At 37.2% G+C, this 19691-nt stretch overlaps 3 protein-coding genes across 5 annotated transcripts; all 3 read left to right on the top strand.

Annotated features, from left to right (window-relative positions):
• Positions 1–1018: 1018 nt before the first annotated feature.
• si:ch211-214j24.14 (uncharacterized protein LOC559160 homolog) lies at positions 1019–10009 on the top strand. 2 transcript variants are annotated; one of them, XM_044107777.1, is made up of 2 exons: positions 1019–1278; positions 5319–10009. In XM_044107777.1, exon 2 carries the CDS (start codon positions 5463–5465, stop codon positions 6111–6113), a length of 651 nt encoding a protein of 216 aa, XP_043963712.1. In that variant the 5' UTR covers positions 1019–1278; positions 5319–5462; the 3' UTR covers positions 6114–10009. The 2 variants fall into 2 exon arrangements, with proteins under 2 accessions (XP_043963712.1, XP_043963711.1); XM_044107776.1 differs by having other exon boundaries at positions 5316–10009.
• A 4511-nt stretch (positions 10010–14520) lies between these two features.
• On the top strand, positions 14521–16983 carry spic (Spi-C transcription factor (Spi-1/PU.1 related)). Of its 2 annotated transcripts, none has more exons than XM_044107774.1 (5): positions 14521–14595; positions 14689–14776; positions 14847–14968; positions 15049–15154; positions 15948–16983. In XM_044107774.1, the coding sequence occupies exons 1-5, from the start codon at positions 14521–14523 to the stop codon at positions 16424–16426; spliced, it is 870 nt and encodes a 289-aa protein (XP_043963709.1). In that variant the 3' UTR covers positions 16427–16983. The 2 variants fall into 2 exon arrangements, with proteins under 2 accessions (XP_043963709.1, XP_043963710.1); XM_044107775.1 differs by having other exon boundaries at positions 14539–14595; positions 15052–15154; positions 15948–16982.
• spi2 (Spi-2 proto-oncogene) lies at positions 16545–19411 on the top strand. The gene is made up of 6 exons (XM_044109148.1): positions 16545–16549; positions 17108–17348; positions 17431–17503; positions 17577–17674; positions 18489–18642; positions 18992–19411. Exons 1-6 carry the CDS (start codon positions 16545–16547, stop codon positions 19297–19299), a joined length of 879 nt encoding a protein of 292 aa, XP_043965083.1. The 3' UTR covers positions 19300–19411.
• Positions 19412–19691: the final 280 nt, after the last annotated feature.

The following is a 19691-nucleotide window of genomic DNA, read 5'->3' as shown; positions in this document are numbered from 1 at the left end:
TTATGTTTGTAGATTCAAATCACTCCTATTTTTGCTATTATAACAATTATTGTAATTTTATCTTGCATGTAACAATTGTTTGTGACTGAAAGCATGCAAATTTATATATTTTCTGTTAAAAAAAACCTTAAACAAATGAAAGCCATAATTTTAACTATGAAAAGCTTATTTATTTAGCATCTTAATACCTGAGTAGCAGCAGTATTTTATAAGAATGTGTCATCAAACAAAAGTTTACACATCTTATGGATAACCACAATGTTTACTGCATAATTAACTAGGTTTGAATTGATTAAAATGTAAACAAATAAAATTATTGTTTAATTTTCAGCAGGGAGGTGATTATATATGTAAGATACTCAATGAATTTCTCTCCAAGTCATTCAAGATTGAAGTTTTATTTCATTTGCATTATTTGTACTTGCTTGATATTGGAAAAAATATTCAAATTAAGTTGCAATAATTATTTCACCTACACAATCCCAGACTTTGTATTATTTTGTACCAAGTTACTCCATTGAGTTTAAACAGAGGAAGTCGCAAACAAAGAGGAAGTGTAAAGCAGAGGATTATAAAACAAAGGACGGATATAAACTTACGATATAAAAATACGATTAAATGCGATGAATTCGTCCGAAGGCGGATTGTTTTACAGAAGAAGGGAAAGAGGGAAGGTTGTCTTAGAAAATGATAAAACTAAAACTTTTGTCTGCAAGACAGAATCTCCTCGGCAAACCTGAGGTTTTTTCCCCGTGCTGCCAGCAGGGAGTGCTAGAAGCTGGAAACTTTAGTTTTAGAAATAACTCCTTTCAGCGTCTGACATGCATTTTCCGCTCATGTCACAGTGTCACCAGCACCTGCTGTGCTCTCTAATCTGTTTGGACAGCCAGCGTAAAACTTCAGACTGTTTACCTGAGTGAAGCACAGAGATCCGCTGACCTCTTTACAGGCCACAAACACAAAGATTAAACTTTGATTAAACACTAAGTCTTTTTTTTTTTTACTACATTTTCACTGATTACCGTCCAAACTTCTTCAGTTAGGATGATCAGCAAAGTCACGATTGACTCCTCTGCTGCCAACTGTTATGTCATGGATTTGTGAGGTGGGTGGGTGAGAGAGAGGGAGAGACACTTGTGGACAGCTTGTCCACCTTGTTATTCCCTTACCAACGCCAGAATGCATTTCTGCCGATCTGCTGACCTGTGGCTTTGTCTCTGAATGCACATCACACTCTGACCTGCTCCTCATCTAGCAACTCTTCCACAGAGGACAGAGGTACTCCTGCTTTTCTTCTAAATCCTGTTTGAGTTGCATTAAATATTGATGACTTGTTCTGTCCAGAGTTAAACTGATGTTTGTTTTGGATGATTATCATGTTTGCAGCCGTGGTTCAACAAAAACGTGAAGCAAAAAGGGAATGTTTTTCTCTTGACATTGAAAGCTGTCCTTCTCCAACCTGTGTTGGCTGCATGTTAGCATGGAAAGCTCAGCCTAAATCTAATTATTTAACCCCTCGTAATCTGCTGTTGATGTAAAGGACCAGTTGGAAACCACATTCCCATGTGGGACAGTAAATAAAGGTCCGTTTCTGAGACGTGGATGAGGTTTGTTTTCTGACTAACTTTACTGTTTAAGTCAGGCCAGTTGCTGCTACAATCTGCACAGGCCTGCAGGACTAAAAACCCTTACAGTTAAATTTCCCGCTTAAAGTCATACTCTTGATAATTACAAGTAAAGGTACAATAATCTTTCTTGAATTACTTCAAGGTATCAATAATTAATCTATTAAAGTCTGAGAAAGCTTTAGAAAAACAATAACAATATTATTGAGACAATAATAGTGAAATATGTCATGTGCTGAAAGAAACGGCAGCAAAAATATTTCTTTTGGACACATTTACTTCAAAAACCTACATAATTTTAAATTTGAGACGTTAAATTGTATTGTTGTTGTTTAGAAAAAGCAACAGGACAATATCACTGCTACTTATTAAAATAAGTATTTATGAAAAACAAAATACAGAGACAGTAAAATATTGGAAAATTAGTTTTTATATATTTTAAATTTTGTACATTTTATGGAAATGTAAGGTATATATTAGCATGTTAGAGGTTATTTCAGTATGAACTCAGTATGTCGGTCAGTATTTCACATTTTTATACAAATACACAAGGTGGAAAACAGACCAGCTTTGAAAGTAAAAATTAAATATTTTAGCACCAAATCTTTTGTAAAAAACTTAGCAAACAAATTCTTTAAATTGAACAAGAATCATAAATATTTTAACCTAAGTTTTGTCTGAACTCCATTCAATTAAGTTTAGTTCAGCTTAATTCAGCTCTGATTTGCTCATGTAAATTTGATTTTCTTCATTTTAGCCCGTTTGCACAAATATAATGCATTAAAATGTCAAACTGAATTAAAACAGATATTTAATTAAAATTTTTATTGTTTATCTCAAACATGTGAATGAGTTAATAAATAAAGAAAATTTAAAATCCAGACAACAGATTTACATATTCAAAAAGTTTCAGATCCCATTCAGTTCAAACTTTATTTCAACTCAATTCAGCTGTAATTTGTCATTTTTTATTTAACCTTGAATGTTATTTGTACTCAATTCATTTTGTTTTAATGCCAACCAATTTTAATTTAATCCCACATACATTTGATTAAATTCAGTTTAATTCATAAATGTCTGTTCAAACAAATGGAGTCGAACTAAATTAGGTTTTTAACTTACTGAACAGTTCAGCTGCAGTCAAGCTGCAGTTTGAATTTGTTTGTTTTAGCTCAATTTGAATCGAGTTGGATTGAATCCTATTGTAGCTAAATAAAACTGAAGCTTAATTAAATGTGCCTCAGTTTAACTCAATAATCTTCAACTAAAATTCAGTTTAGTTGAGTTCAATCTAAGTTTAAACTGAACTAAATTGATTTATTTTCATTGAAATCAATTCAGTTTGAACGGAATTTATTTTAACTGAAGTTTGAACTGAATCAATATGGTGTATCTGACACCTAAACATAGTCAAACATAAATTAAACTGAAACAAACTGTATCAAAGCTCAAACCTTAATTCAATTCAGCTCCAGCTGAATTTAATTATCAGTTTTATTTAGTCTGTCTGGGGTTATGCCACTTCAGTTTAATGCAATGTGATGCTTCAGAAAAGTTAAATTAAAATTTACCAGCTCCAAAACCAGACAGGGCTCTGAAGTTCAGCAGTGAATACGGTACAATATTATAGAGTGACCAGAGAGCGTTACAAATATCTATTCTGGGATTGGCATGAAGGGAACGAGTTACAGTAATCAAAGTTGTGACACAAGAAGGTCAGCGTGTGACCTAAAGGAACGTCTCCGAAGAATTCATAAAAAAACGACATGTTTGATTTTATACCCATGAATAAAAAGCTGCGTTTTCAGATTACATGCGAAGGTAAAGTCTGTACTTTAAATCTGTTGTGTTAGCGTTATATCGCTACTTTCCAAGCTGCAGCGTTTCCATTTTTGATCGACAGACAGACATGTATACGACACCTAAACATAGTAAGATATGCAAGGCTAAAGATAGCAACACAGAGGAGCAAGTGAGCAATTTTTTCCAGAGGCTGATGTCAACAGGAACGCAGACAACAATCGCATGCGATTAACTTTGTCTGGAAAAACTGGATAACTTAGGTGCCTTTATAAAAACGCACAATATGTATAAAGAATATTCAAATGCCACATGCCTTTTTTTCAAAAAGGCATGTGGCATTTGGGGGTCTAAACGAGACTTTCGCTTGTAAAAGTTGGAGAGCCTTGGACTAGGCCATTCTAACACAAGAATATGCTTGGATCTGAACCAAGTTTAATCGGGTTTGAATTAGGGATGCAAGTTACCGATTAATTAGTTAATCTAAAGTTGACTGATTTGATTGATCAACTAACAATTAACTGATAAGAAGCCATTTTCTTAAAGCAGAAATTTTCTCTTGTAGTTTGGTCATTATTTCAGTTTGAGTCAGGCAGAACTAATCTAACCGTTCCCATAGCAACGATCAGAAGCAGGACCCTGGCCCAGGTATATATATATAGATGTATATATCTATATCTATATATATACACAATACAGACCAAAAGTTTGGACATAACTCTGTGTCCAAACTTTTGGTCTTTTCTGTCTATAGATATATAGATCGATAATTAGATCTATTTATCGATCTATCTTTATATGTGATACTTTTCTATAAATTTACTGTTTGTTTAAGATCTGAGTTTAATTAATCCCAATATTAGTTGTGCAACAAATTACATCATTATTGATATTAATAATTTCAGAACAAGGTAGTATAAAAATATACAAAACTTGATCTTTAACAGAGAGCTAACAAGCGTTAAGGGAAAATTTTGTTTTGCAAATGTTTATAAAAACTGAACAATTTCCTGCCAGAACCAAATTAATAATAGATGAAGATAATTTATATGGCTGCAGGTACAGAAAACCAAGGTAGAAATCTATTGTTAATCAATTCATGTTAAATAAATGAAAAAAAAAAATACTTAGGCTATGTCTTTAAATAACATAAAGGGCTACGTTTTCCGTAATATGCTGGACATATTTATAAAATATAAAAACCAGGAATCTCTTAAGTTATTTCCCCATGAATATTGACGTTTAAATAAGTACCGTCTCTGGTTATTATTTAATGAATGTTACAACGTCGCTCGAAAAGTTCAATAACTCACAACAGCCCTCAAAACAAACCTTGCTTATTGGTATGTTGTTGCTGTTATTGTTTTGGGGTTTTTTTACGATCGTGTTACAATTTTTCTTGATTATCTCCTCAGATTTTCTGGAATATTTTCCTCGCCTTCGTAGCAAGTCAGTAATTTTTGACTGAGAAGTTGACGCAGCTACGTTATGCAGCTTCTGAATGAGCGCTGTTCATGTGATAAATTAAGGAGATTGTCGAGTATTTATATTTTAAAACTTGAGGAGTTTGTCGAGTGTTTAACTTGCTAAAGAAAACTGCATAAAGTGCCTTTTATATAGCACACCAGAGTGGACCGTTTTCTGTTTTGGTGTGGCCACCATCTTTAATTTTGTATTAATTGCTAGGGATGACCAGCGCCGCCCTCTGCTGGAAGGCGGCCAAACTACAACACGAAAAGAAAGTCTAAAGGACGTTATTAGTTAATCGAATTGAACTAACTTTAATCTAATAAACCATTAATTGACAATTTAGTGGATTAATTGTTTCCATCCCCAGTTTGAATGTTTAAGAAAGGAATCGTCTCACCTCTGATCTGTGCTTGTTTGCAGCAGCCAGCTTTCATTCTGGAGGGAAAGGTCCCAGTCGAGCCCAGCAGGGGGGATGCAGGCGGCAGTCCGGCCTCTCTGCCTCTGACCCAGGCAGAGAGTTCTGGACCTTGGCACAGCGAGAGTCTGCTGGCAGAGTCCTGGTCCACGATGGGCGACATGGACCCCGAGGACACCAAGAGCCTCGACAGCAACGACGGGCCCGTTTTAGCCGGAGACGAGAACCACTCCTCCAACTCCGACATGGTGCACCTGGAGCGGGAGGAGGCGGAGATGCTGGAGGAGAAGGAGGGGAGGAGATGGAGGGATGAGGACGAGGAGCTGCAGGCAAGCGTTCTGAGCATACTCAGTGTGGAGAGGGAGTTGGCGGAGCTGGACCTCCAAGCTCCAGAGGCGAAGGAGCTGCTGGTGTCTGCAGAGGAGCCTCATGCAGAGTTCAGGCACGTTGTTCCCCCGATGGCGCTGCCTCTGCTGCCCATTCTCAAACTGGATCCCCCCTCCACGACGACCACACCAGTCCCTTCAACCACAGCCTCCGAAGTGGACGAGCACTATTCCACGTTGGGCCTCCATCCTCCATCCATCCTGCAGCCAAAGGCTCCAGAGCTTCAAACAGAAGAAAGTCCAGAAGCTACATTCTCACAGATTCCCCTTCAGGATGATGGAGAACATTCAGTTAAAGCAGCCGCTGCACCTAAGACCAAATCTCTGAGCTCCTCTGAGCTTCTGTTTGGAGGCGCTGCGCTGGTGGCTGTCGTAGGAGTGGTGGCTTATGGAGCTGTAGTCTACTCCAAAAAGTAGAAAAACGCATTTTGACCTCAGATGTATTCCTGCTGAATTATTCCCATTTCCTTTCTGAATTCTGCAGTCAAATTAGATTTTGTAGAAGAATGTAACGCTACCTCGGCTCACAGAAGCCTTTTTTCTGTTTAATCTATGAAAAAACTGACAAATGAAACTGAAATCCGGTTGATTCATGTTTGGAAAAGCATTTATCAGCACCAGAGAGCAGCATATAAATAAAAATGAAGACAACCAGCACATTTCTCTAAATGTCATACATTTTGCAATGTGTTTGTTCATGTTTTTTTCAGTTTCTAGAGTGTGTGTCAAACTCGAGGGCCAAATCAGGCCCACCGTAGCTTTTATGCACCATCAAGTTACATCAATCTTTCCTTCTAGTTTTTCACGATTCCACGGCCCCTGAAATTTACACTAAATAAACAAATCCCTGCTATTGTATAATTGTGAGTTTATTGCAAATTTTTTCGCAAAACAATTGTCAAAAATTTGGGGTAAGTGATGCTAACTCCCACCTCCAGGGGGCAGTATTTCATACTTTTACTCCACTGATGCCTCAACCTTACTTGAAATCAAGTTACAGTCCGTGATCGATTTGGCGAGTAATTAAAAGTCACATTTAACGCCATACATAACCACAAATATTGAAACATTTATTGCATGTATTTCTAAATTAGCAACACATAATCTATCATTTTGATTGCAAAAAACCCACAAAACCAATCGTGAAATCCTGGACGGACTAATCGATGTGAAAAGATGCTCAATTTGATTTAATTTGAATCCAGAGACAGCTGTTATTGATATTGTTAATGGTTTTTATCAAACCATTCTGGCACAACTGGCCCTTTAAGAATATTCATGATTTTTATAAGGAACAAAATCAAAATGAGTTTGATACCACTGATCTGGACATCAGGAATTCAACATGTTTTCCCTTTTTTAATCTGATTACAGCTAAATGTGTAGCATGTGGTGAATGTTGTAACATGTAGATCTCTTGGGTTTACAAACAGCTGCATACAAATTTATTACACCCATTAAAACATTTTTACATTCTGCTTTGTGCTTTACTGGGATAACGATACAACATGCAACAACATTAAATATAATAATAAAACTCCTAAAACGTGAAATCAGGTTGAATTTTTAACAATCTTCTTTGTCTACTTGATTTTCCTAAACAAAAGCCAGTGCAGCTGGTTTTTAAAGAAAATCCCCTCGCTAGTAAACAGAGTCCACTGGTGTCATTTAATCTCTGAATGAATTTATCATATTTAGAGAACAAACAGGAACACAGCAGAGAGATCAGAGAGAAAGTTGTGAAGATGTTTAAAGCAGGATTAGGTAATCAAATCCCCAAAGTTTGAGGTTGTCATGTACAGAAGTTTATGGGACATGGATGCATTTCTATTAAAATGTTGAGAATTAATACAAATATTTTAATTGTAGAAAAAAGCAATAGAGATATAAACATTTAATTAGCAGAGATGTTTAAATCCCGTCGGCTGCATTATGTGAATTCAGCACGGATGAGGCAACATAAGCAGTAAAATCCCACCTCATGGCAGAAACCTATAATTTAGATAGTAATCTCTCTAGTTTAGAGTTTTACTGCAGCTTTGTGTGTTGGTTCAATGAACAATTGTTATCCAAATCCTCAGGTAGGAAACCACTGGAACAGATAACCAAATGTGTGTGAAGCTAATGGTGTCAGAGCAGGAAATTCAAAACACTCGATTTAAGCGTTGAGGAGATGCACAAGTTTAGACACAAACTAAGAGAGAAAATGTGTTTTTTTAAATGCAAAACAAATACAATAAAGATAATTTATTAGAAAACCTGGAACAACTTGTAGATGCTGTTATTTCTTTACAGTTTATGTAGTTTCAATGTCTGTTTTTCTTGGTTTTCACCCATTTTCTGTCCAAAACACTTAATACCATGAAACGGTGTGTGCAGTACCTTAAATCTGCTATAAGAAACATTTTTTGTTCAATTGATCTCTTAATATTTACCTCCTTCATCTATACAAACCTCCAACCAGAAAACTTTACCAGCAGCCAATGTTAAATTACATCTTCAGGTACTTTTATCATAAACACTACATTGTTTTTCATAACTCACTCTGTGAAAATTACCAAAGCTAATACAATTTAACATAAAATAAAATTTTAGCTGATGCTATTTGTGGTTTTCTTATTTCTTTAAGATATGACAGTTTATCTTTCCTAACCTTTGGGGAGACAGGTTAGAATAATGATACAAATGGAGAATACAAGCAAAGAGCAGCTGGACCTTCAGATTATTTATTAGTGTTTGGAAAGATTGTTTGCTTGTGTGGTACACCACATGCTTGATCTGATTTCTGCTAAATAATGTCACTTTCAGATATTATTTTTCTATTCTAAGTATTTTTTAAGACCTGAAACATTATCTTTTGCCCTCCATTTCTCCACTTCTCTCTTCAGCCAGTGTGTAAAAATGATGGGCTTGTAGTGTTCTAGTCAAAGTCTGGACTTAAATTCAGTAAAGATGCTGGTGTGCGACTTTGAACAAACTCTCCAATGTGGCGACATTAAAATAAACTTGCAATGAAGAGAAATATCTACAAAACAAAGTAAAATACTAGTTTTAGAATTATGTCAGTTATGCTAGACTTTGAAAACCGTAACATGTGGATGTGCTGTGGAATTTGGTGTGCAGTTTAAAAAAGAAAAAAAAAAAGAAAAAAGTTGGGTTTTTTTATGGTGAATCCTGATCCATCTGTTGGGGCAGTTGTCAGTCAGTTGCTATGGCAACGGGCGTGTGTATGTGTGCAGAGCAGGTGACACAGAGAATGCAAAAAAAAAAAAAAAAAAAAAATACGAGTGGTTTTGAGTTGCTCTTCAACGTTTTTTCTGCGTTATTTTTCACTTTGCTGTGTGGAGCTGCATTGAATTAATAATGCCAACATCTCAAGGTTTCATTTTGATAACGGATTTGTTCCACAGCGGCAATGTGGCTAGGCAAAAAAATCGTCTTTTTGCCCTTCAGCGTTGTGCGAAATTTCCAATATGTCTAAATAACAGAATACTTGTGAAGACTAAGGATTCTTGTACTGGAAAAAGGGATTAAAACCAGTTATTAACCAAAATTTATCCCACTACTGATGGTAAAATGTAACATTTTATTTTCTAAATACTTGCAATTAAAATAAACACTAGAAAAAAAGACAAGAAATGTGTCAAACTGCTGATACTTTCTGAGCTCTGCACTTCAACTATAAACAATAGTGTAGCAAAAAAACATAAACAGACACCGGAGCAACTTGGTTATCAGTTGTTCTCTGGTGTATTCATCCAGGACACGCTGATCTCCTAGATAATGATTACAACTCTGTGGTTACACCAGCTTTCAGCCTACTAGACTGATTACACTTGAATGGCTTTGACACTTCTTGATTTTCACCGAGTGCCAGTAAATAAAGAAGAACAATAGGGCTGACTGTGCTGCGGTTTGCCCGCCGCACCCACACCGCAGCCAACATGCACGCAGTTATTGAAATGAGAAAGGGAAGGGAAGTGCCTCTTTGTTCGGAGATACAGCTGCAAATTAAACACAAACATGATAGTCCTCTTTGAAAATGGTTTATGCCAAACTGATGTTCCACTAAAACAGGACAAAAATGTGCTTTCACTATATGTGGCTTTTTAAAGGTAAAGGGAAAAAGCAAATTATATTTCTATATAGTTAAGCAAAGTGACCTTTATTATTTACTATTTGATTAAAACAATTAAGTTACTGAATAATTTCTGGTGATAAAATGTAATAGAATAGCAGGTTGATCAATCACTGATAAAGAAAAGCATGACCACAGCATGATGCTCAAAATGACTAAGTGTATACATAATTAGCATTCATGATTAAATGTTTGTTTTCCCTGCAGTGTGGATGAAATGACGCACCACGTGACTCTGTTGTACGATGGTGCTTTAAGTTTACCTTCCGTTACAATACTGATGTATTTTGTTTCGTTGCATTGATAAAATTAAAGAAATAAAAAAAAGAAATCAGATTTTTGATGTCATTTTTATTATGAAGATCGACAGGGAAAAGGTAATTTTTTTCCTTTAGGAACTCGGAAAATCTGCTCCCAAATGCAGTTTGTATAACGACGATCGCTCTTTGTAAATAATCACGTTAAGTGTGCGATCGCACAAACAACAACAAAACAGAACGTGTATAACGTGCCGCTTACATAGGCAACAAACAGAGCAATAAAACGCAACCTGCAGGTGTAATATAAAGCAGTAGCCTTTTTAAAAGGTAAAGTATAAAATTAAATTAATACAGTTTAAGTTTCATTTCTGTGCAAAGGCCAAGCAAGTTAGTGCAACTGTAAAACAGCAGCATCCGTCTCTTTTGACACGCAACCATCCTCAGACCTGAGCAACAAAACACAATAATATCACTAAGTGTCACTCTAAATATACACTGACAAAAATCACTTTGTTACTAAATATATGGCAGGATTGTGTTCTTACGTGTTTAATGTGACTTCTGTTCATCACTGAACAGCTTCTCAACATGGGGAATGAAAGATGTAACTTTAATCTTGATGCAGCAGCTAATGCAGCGTCTTCCCTGGAAATGTTTTTCCACATTACTGGATTTTTCGGACTATAAGCCGCTACTTTTCCCCACGCTTTGAACCATGCAGCTTACAGCCCGGTGCGGCTTTTATATGCACGTTTCCAGTTTTTCTCAAAACATTTCTGGATGCGGCTTATAGTAAGGTGCGCTCTATAGTCCGAAAGGTCCGGTATTCTTTTCGTTATTTGACAACTTCTCGCTACAGAGCAACAGTCAGGCAATCCTTCCGCATTGGCAATGAATGCAAATGATTCGGTCCATGAATTGTAGAATCTCTCCTCGGCTATTTTTCTCTTTTGCTATCCATGGCCCACCACACAAGCTGCCTCGCACCCCGCCCAGCTGAAGAAACGTCGCAGGCTACGTCGCAAACCTTCGTTGACAAAAATGTTGAAATTTAATATTTATTCTACACATTTTTATAGCGTTGGAAAACGTTAAGAATTACTGTCATGTTTGTCCTCCTACAAAAACCATATTAAAACAAAAAAATATATCTCCCACCCCCATCTTTTTCCATTTTTAAACATTTTTGAAAAAGCTCCAGAGAGCCACTAGGGCAGCGCTAAAGAGCCGCGGGTTGCCGGCCCTTGGACTAGGCCATCCTAACACATGAATATGCTTTGATTCGAATCATTCCACTGCAACTCTCTCTTATTTTACTTAATTTCTTCATTTTACCTCTGATGAACATCCTTGTTCCTAAAGAAAACCCATCACCACAGCATGATGCTGTCACCACCATGTTTCACTTTTTGCATAAAGGACAAAGTTTACATCTACATTCTTTTTAATCTCATCTGACCAGAGCACTTTCTGTCATGTGTTTGCTGTGTCCCTTACTGGGACAAACCACTAGATGTGACTGTATTTCAGCAATTATTACCCATAAAAGCACTTTCTTTTACAAGTTTGCCGTTTTTAATGAGCTGTGGCAACTAGCAGATGGGATTGTCCCTGCTTTTATTTTACTTCATTTCATCAGAGACTATTTTTTTTTTTTTTTAAAGGTTTTGTTGGCTCTAGTGGCCTTTACTTGAAAGTAGTTTGACAGGAAACAGGGTAATCAGAGAGGGGGAAGACATGTGGTAAATGTCGCCAGGCTGGGAATCGAACCTGCGACCACCGCCACGAGGACTAAGGCAGATTGTGTTTATGGCTTTCAATACGTGGATTGTGCTTTGCCCCTGCGCCACCACAGCACCCCATCAGTGACTCTCTTTACATCATTTGGCATTTCGTAAAGACCAAATTTGTGGTGCTTAGTTATTGTCCAGCTTTAGAAATATTAAATGTGACATGCTGTGTCATTAAGGGGATTTAACCCTTTACTACCTGCTTGCTATTCTAGTTTTTTTTATAACCTAACAATTTTTTTTAAGTTAAACTGTATGTCAATCTTATGATTACAATTAATTTTGAAAATAATTTATTGTCGTTATACTACAACATTGTTATTATAACAAATTTATTTTTGCAATTTTATTTTATTGTTTTTTTTATATACATATATATATAATCCGTCATATATGATTAACCGCTGGCAAATATTTATAGTTATAGGAAAAATTAAGCATATATATTCTGCTTCAAAGAGGCTTAGGAAGGAAAATGGCACACAAGTGCTAATAATCAACACACATTTTTAATCAATAAACGGTAACTATGGCAACCTCTGTAGAAGTAAGAGTTGGGCATTTTCCTGCTCTGGACAATGAAGTCCATCAAGCCACAAAGAAACGTCCAAAAAAGTTCAGAAAAAGAATCAACAGCAAATCTGATTTAAACTGCCGAAGACCCTTCAGCTGATCTACAACAGAAGGTCAAGGTGGCCCAGTCAAAGTCCAGATCTAAAACTGAGTGAAACAGAGGAGCAGGGCCACAAAACGGTTAACGAATGTCCACAAAATGAACTGTTGCTGAAGCTTTCTGTGTTTACAGACTTTGACTTGATGATTTCATCTCTGGAGGAAATGACATCATCTCATGTTTCCTCTTACAAAACATCCTATGGGACACTTCTCTACCAGCAATTAATGTACAGAGGAAGCAGCACAAATAGCTGTAAACAAATGCTGGTTTGCATAAAAACGTAGAAAAATACAGCAAATTTATGACACAATTTTCTTAAAACTGATTTTTTTTTTCTTTCTAAAAAGGTGTGACCTTCTGGATTATTTATTTATTTATTTTTTTAGTAAGAGGAATATTTGAACAGTGGTTAGTATGATATCATTCCAATGGAAGATCTGCACAAATAGTTATAAATAAATGCCTTTTTACATAGAAATGCAGTAAATTTATAAAACAGAGTTCTTAAAACTATTTTTTATATACTATATTGCACAGTGGGTTATATAATATTATTCAAATTGAACAAGTAGTTATAAATATAAAATACAGGAAACTTATAAAATGTTCTCAAAAGAAAGGTTTTTGCAAACAAAGTGTAAAATTTGGGATTATTTTTTAGTTAAGTAGCACATCTGAACAATAGATTATACACATTTTCAATAAAAGGAGTTGCATAAAAAGCTATAAATAAATGCTTTTTTGTATAAAAAGGCAGTAAAATACAGCAAAATCAAGTAAAAGTTTTTTGCAAAAATGTTTGAAATTCAGCCAAATTTTTTGGATGAGTGGGATATTTGAACAAAAGGTTATATAACATTAAAGAAAGTAACCAAACATCAGTTTCAGCTGCAGGCCGACAGCTTGTGGTCTCTAATTTATGGAGCTTCACCCTGAATGGGAGCAGGGAAAGACGGAGTGGGAGAGGGGGAAAAGGTTTGTGGTTCTTTGTTTTTATCAGCCTGCTGCACCGGCAGGAAACACACGTCTAAACACGCACACACACACACACACACACACACACATGCCCACACACACAGGTTTGCATGCTTCCAGACAACATGGTCATTTCCTGTGACACTGTGTATTTATTGCTTGAAATTAACAGAAAAACCAGCTTAAAGAGTGAAAATCTCAACATTTATTAATCTAAATCCCTTCACGTTCTTGTAAAGATGATTATGTAACCTTTTATTCACACATTAATCCATGCATGTCCAACTCTTTTGTCTGAGCGGTGTGTGCCACAAAGCGCTCCGGGCCGAAAGGGGAACTTCAGGAACGAGTCAGTTGATATTTAAAACCGGAGCCGAGAGATAAATTAACTTCTCAAAAAAGGATTATTTATTTGAACAGCAGGGCGGACTCTGTTGGGCAAAGAAAGACACGAGTCGGCCTGCAGTATCCAGCGCAGCATTAACCATTAACTTATACAATCACGACCAGAAGTGTTTATAGTGTTTGGGCAAATTAGGTGTTTAATTGGTCTTGACTTTAATTGCCTCATTTTCATCCTAAGCGCTGCAGGTTGATGTCAAAAGCAGCTTTTTGTGTAAAATAAATCTGATAACTGAAAAATCCACACATTTGAAGGAAACTCAAGAAAATATGAGAAACTCAGCCCTTAACCTGCAGCTTTAAACATAGATGTATATATTAGATATACGTCAAGCGCCCAGTATGCAAATTCTTTGGTCAGGCTGCAAATTGGTGGTATTCCTGGCTTAAGTTTGCACAGAAAAGAACTTTTTGTTGTTTCTAGATTGTGATCTTGGCAATCCTGGGGGGAGAGAGATGTTCAGCATTATCTGTGCTACCAGGAAAGAAGAAGTGTGCGACATTACGCATTTAAATTGACCTACTGCTCTGCGTATTAATGTGGCGGAGGTGGTGGAGTTGGTGGTATATATACCTGTGCAAGATGTGCACCTGCACCATTCGCTTTATTAGGACAGAAATGGCCTCCTCTGAGGGAAACACTCCGACCTATAAGATGGTGAGTTGTAAGAGTCCTTTACATACGCAACCAGGAGGGTCATTTACTAAACCTTTTTCTATTTTAAGCCTGATTTCTGTTTTTTTTTTCCAGACGTCTTTAGACCCTGATATCAACCAACACTTTCAGGATGCAATAGATGTGATCCAGCAGCATTCACACAATGCTTACTACGATCCAGGTACGTCCTGTTACAAAACATGTCAAAAACATGTTCGACAAAGACAATTTTTAATTTTATTTCTCTTTAGATTGTAAATATTTCGAGACGCTGAGCAGCCAGCCGTCGTCTCTGCAGGTTCAGATGTCCTACCACGTCTTCGCACACCAATCTGACATCCCAGCTGTAGGCTACAACTGGAGCGAAACGGCTGTAAGTGTTGCAAAGCGCCTGATTTTTGTAAAATTATGAACTTTAGTCTTAATTTTAACATTAAATCTTGAATCTCTTAGCAGCACTCCTGGCCTCAGGTCATCCCCGACGTCTCGTTGAGCCACTCGGTGCAGAACGATTCGCCGCATTTCTACCCCATCATCCCACCGCAGAGGAACAGCAAAGGTGATTTCATGTTAATCTGCAAAAACACAAAATCTTACCAAGGATTTTGTCACCTTCCTAAAATGTTTTAGGCAAAAAATAAATGCTTTTTTGACTAAATCATCTTTTGGAAAGAAAGAAGTAGTGATATTTTTTTTTTTCTTTTTCCAAAATCCGGATAGGCGATTATTTTAGAGAGGTGACATTTCTTCTTCTAGTTTCTAATGCAAATATCTTTGCACTAAACTAACTTACAAGTAACTTTTAAGCAAGATATAGGAGCTTGTTTAATGCAAATGATTCCTTAAAATGAACAAAAAAGTTATATTTCCACTGGCTAATTATTTCACTTAAAATAAGACATTTTCCCATGTTATAAATTAAATAATCTGCCAGTGGAATTAGCACTTTTTCATAAATTGTAAGGAATTATTAATTTAAAGCAACCTGCTATATCTTATTGAAGTTACTTCTCAGTCAGTTTTGTCTTATTTCAAGTGTACTAAACAACAAGAACCGTTTCAGCAAGATAAAGGAGCTTGTTTTAAGTCAATAATTCCTTAATATTGAAGAACAAGTACTAGTTTCATGAACTGCCAATGAAATTAGAACTTTTCCATCAATATTAAGGAACTATTAACTTAAAACAAGCTCCTATATCTTACTGGAAAGCTATTTTTAAGTAATTTTGTCTTTTTTTTAAGTATACTAAGTTATATGAACTAGAAACTGTTAAGATTTAGCGTTTTTGCAGTGTAAAAGCAACCTTTGATGTCTAATCAGCACTAAATCGCTGTAAAATCCATGTTGGCAGGACGTAAGAAGCTCAGGTTGTACGAGTATCTCCATGAAGCCCTGAACGACCCCAGCATGGGCGACTCGATACAGTGGACGGACAGCAGCAGCGGCACGTTCCACTTCATCTCCAAGAACAAAGAGAAGCTGGCTGAGTGCTGGGGCCAGCGCAAGGGCAACCGCAAAACCATGACCTACCAGAAGATGGCAAGAGCCCTGAGGAACTACAGCCGCACTGGCGAGATCGTCAAAGTGCGCCGCAAGCTCACCTACCAGTTCAACCCGGACATCCTGCACAGGCTCGGCTCGGCGCAGGTACCCATGCACCTGCAGGGCCCGTCTGCGCAGGACGACGCCCACAGTCGGCAGGAAAGCCCGTCCGAGCAGAGCTACCCTGGGTCGGTGGCGGACTGGCATGGCTGGTACGGACACTACCAGCTTCAGGAAGACTACGACCTGGCGGCGAGCTTCATCTCACACAGCTCAGCCAAACTGTGAGCCGACAGGCAGCAGATCCTGAAAGCGTTTCTCGTTTGGAGGGATTCCTTAAAAGACTCTCTTCGTCTGCATGTTGCATGTAAATGTTCTGTGGATGATCAGCTAAAAGCAGCACGCAATGTGGTCCAGTTATTTCAGCAGTTTCTGTAAATAATCTGTAAATATTGTCAAAAGTGATGTTGAAATTGAAGTAAAAGATTATGTTCTCGTTTTGATATGTGTCCTTATTTTGGTTCTACATGAAGAAACATACATTTTTCTCTCAAAACTGTTTTGATAACTGCATATTTTATTCAGTATTTTTGTTTATTTCCACAGTTACACTAATTTAATAGTAGAAAACAGCTCTGATCATGCAAGTTATTGAACAGTGTAAAGCGTACATTGTATTATTATTGACCTGACCTTTTAAAATTTCCAGTGGCGTTGGAATAAATATCACCATTTATTTTGAAGTTGATTTATTTCTAAAAAAAATAAAATAATAACTTGCTAATAAAAACATGTATTTTAAATGTTTTAATAAATGTTCTACATTTGCAAAAAATAAAAAAAATCTGCATTGCTGCGTTTTCTTCCTTCATGAATGAATTATTACAACAGAAAACATAAAAATTTAGACACATCCTGAGGAAAAGTGTTTTGTTTTTTTTTCCCCTGACATCGGAGCGCTGCGTTAAGGCTGCCTCCCGTTCTGGGTCTTATCTGCTCCAGCGGGGAGGATGTGGTCAGTGTCGGTGAGCTGCCTGCTGGTGCAGTCGGGGGGCTTTGTGGGATCGCTGGTCATTGTTTCAGGGAGTTCAGGCTGCAGAAGACGTTTGGTGATGTGCTAACATGGGAGGGTATAAGAAGGGCTGCGCGTCTCAGAGTCACCTGGGTGAAACTGCAAAGCCTGAACGACGCCAGATATTCACCGGTGATGGTAAAGAGCACGCAAGCTTCTCTTTAACTGCATTAATTATGTCCTAATATCATTTTTAAAACTGTATCCGAATTCTTTCCAGGACACTCAGTCTGACTTGGAAGTGATTTTAGAGTTTCTGGAGGAATACTACAGGCAAAGCATTCCAGAAAATGGTACGAAAAACAGCCACAGGTTAATTTTATTACCTAATTTCAATTAATTTTGTTTTAACTTTTTTTTTTCCAGCAGAAAATAAATCTTTTGATTTAGTTGAGCCTGTGCATGGAGGAGATGTGGCTGTGGTTCGAACCTGTGATGAAAGCTGGGCCTACCATGATGCACCTGTAAGCACACACACACACACACACACGTTTATTTCCCCATCAATGATCAACAAATTTAAGTAACTAAGAAGTCTTTTTACAGGTGCACCTAAATATAATATGAACAAAATGTTAATTTAGTTTAGTAATTTTATTTAAAAATGAACATTTATGAGTGGAGTCACCATGAATTTTGACAATTTGAACCAACAGCTTATGAAAAACCAAAAATCTGAATAATACATTCAATACTAGAAGGATATTACCCTTCTGAAGCTGCTACCCCGCGACCCGACCCCGGATAAAGTGGAAGAAAATGGATGGATGAATATTACATTAAAAAAATTATATTTTAATACAAAAATCTTACGCAAGGGCCTAGTAAATCAGTCTTAAGATGGCTGTCTCGCAGAGTTTAATAGGAAATTTAGTGGAAGGACAAAATGTAGGTTGGTGCAGGTTGAATGTTTGATTTTATCTCAGGAATAAAAAAAAGCCTGAAATGTTGTTCAGATGTTCAAATCACAGTGTTTTTTTTTAGGTGGAAATAATTTTTGCTTTTAATTCAGAAGGCCTTCAAGTCTGGAGGAAAAGTGGAGAAATGCAGAAGTTGTCATTGGCTTTGTTTCCATTACGAATGTGCCTAGATTTAGCTAATGTTAAAAAACAACAACACAATTTTGCAATTGCGTTTTCAGTAGTTGTGGAATTAACAGAAATAAATTAAATTCATCAGTCGGTTTGTAAGGAATCTATGCAAGCTGCACTTTTTGAAATAGATTAATGAATTAAATGAGTTTTTTGTTGACATTTTAATTTTCTGACTCCATCGAAGGACGTCAAACCTGTGTTTCAGACCTTCCTAAACCATGATGCCCGAGCCGTCTTTGGCCAAAACACAACAGCGACATTGTCTGAGTGTGGGTCAGTGCCAAACTTTGTTCCAGCGAGACAATCATCCAAACACCCAGCCACTGCAGCAGGGAGGGGTGAGTTCTCCTTTTTTCTGGTCATTAGACACTGTTATTGTCACAGTTGGAATTAGCCTGGGGGAAATAATACCAAGAGAGCAAATAAGAGACCTGCCCTTTACTGTAAAACACAATGGAGCTGTGCTTGGCTTATTTTACATATCTATCAGATAACCGCAGTGTTTACAAGTCCTGGCCTCTGACGTACAGATCTACGATCTCTTAAAGAGATTTTCTGGGAATGGATGTAGTTGAGGGAAAGATCAACTGTAACCAGCATTAACTGCTGTGAATTTTCTATTAAACCTCTCCCTTTTAAATTCCCTTTCATCACGTGTGCCGCTCACGGTTTGCTCAACACCTGCAGGCAGAAGGCTGCGGCTCTTCCACTTCCTGTTTGAGATGCTGCAGGACCCGAGCATGGCCCACTGCCTGTCCTGGGCGCCGGCGCCGCCCGGCGTGTTCAGCTTCTCCTCCAGGAACAAGGACCAGGTGGCGGCGCTCTGGGGCCAGAGGAAGGGCAACAAGAGGCCCATGACGTACCAGAAGATGTCCCGCGCTCTGAGGAACTACGCCCGGTCGGGTCACATCTTCAAGGTGAAGAAAAAACTCACCTACCAGTTCAGCCGGGACACGCTGATATCGCTGCAGAAGGGTCACGGAGGAGAGCCGTAGATCTATACTGTATACTCTCTCTTTTCACATTTTACTGCGGTGTAAATACAGAACTAAATAAAAACTTGCTGTTACGTTAAATTTGTAGTTTAAGTACACTTTGGTGTAATTCCTCTCAAAAAACATATGATGCACAAAACCAACAGGGGTGTAATTGAACGGTTCTTTTTCTAGAAATTACTTGAACAAGTTTATAAAATTATACACAGGCTAGGATATTTACATACACGATGCAAATATTTTAGTACACTTGAAATAACATAAAAATAACTTACAAATAACTTTTCAGCAAGATATGCAAGCTTGTTTTAAGTAGATAATTCCTTAATATTGATGAAAATTACTATAACGTCTTATTTTAAGTTAAATATTTCATTAGTGGAAATTGTACG

Source organism: Gambusia affinis, linkage group LG23, assembly GCF_019740435.1.
Source record: "Gambusia affinis linkage group LG23, SWU_Gaff_1.0, whole genome shotgun sequence".
In the NCBI taxonomy this organism is placed as follows: Eukaryota; Metazoa; Chordata; class Actinopteri; order Cyprinodontiformes; family Poeciliidae; genus Gambusia; species Gambusia affinis.
The sequence above is the reverse complement of the archived record's forward strand: the minus strand, read 5'-3'. Positions and strand labels throughout refer to the sequence as shown.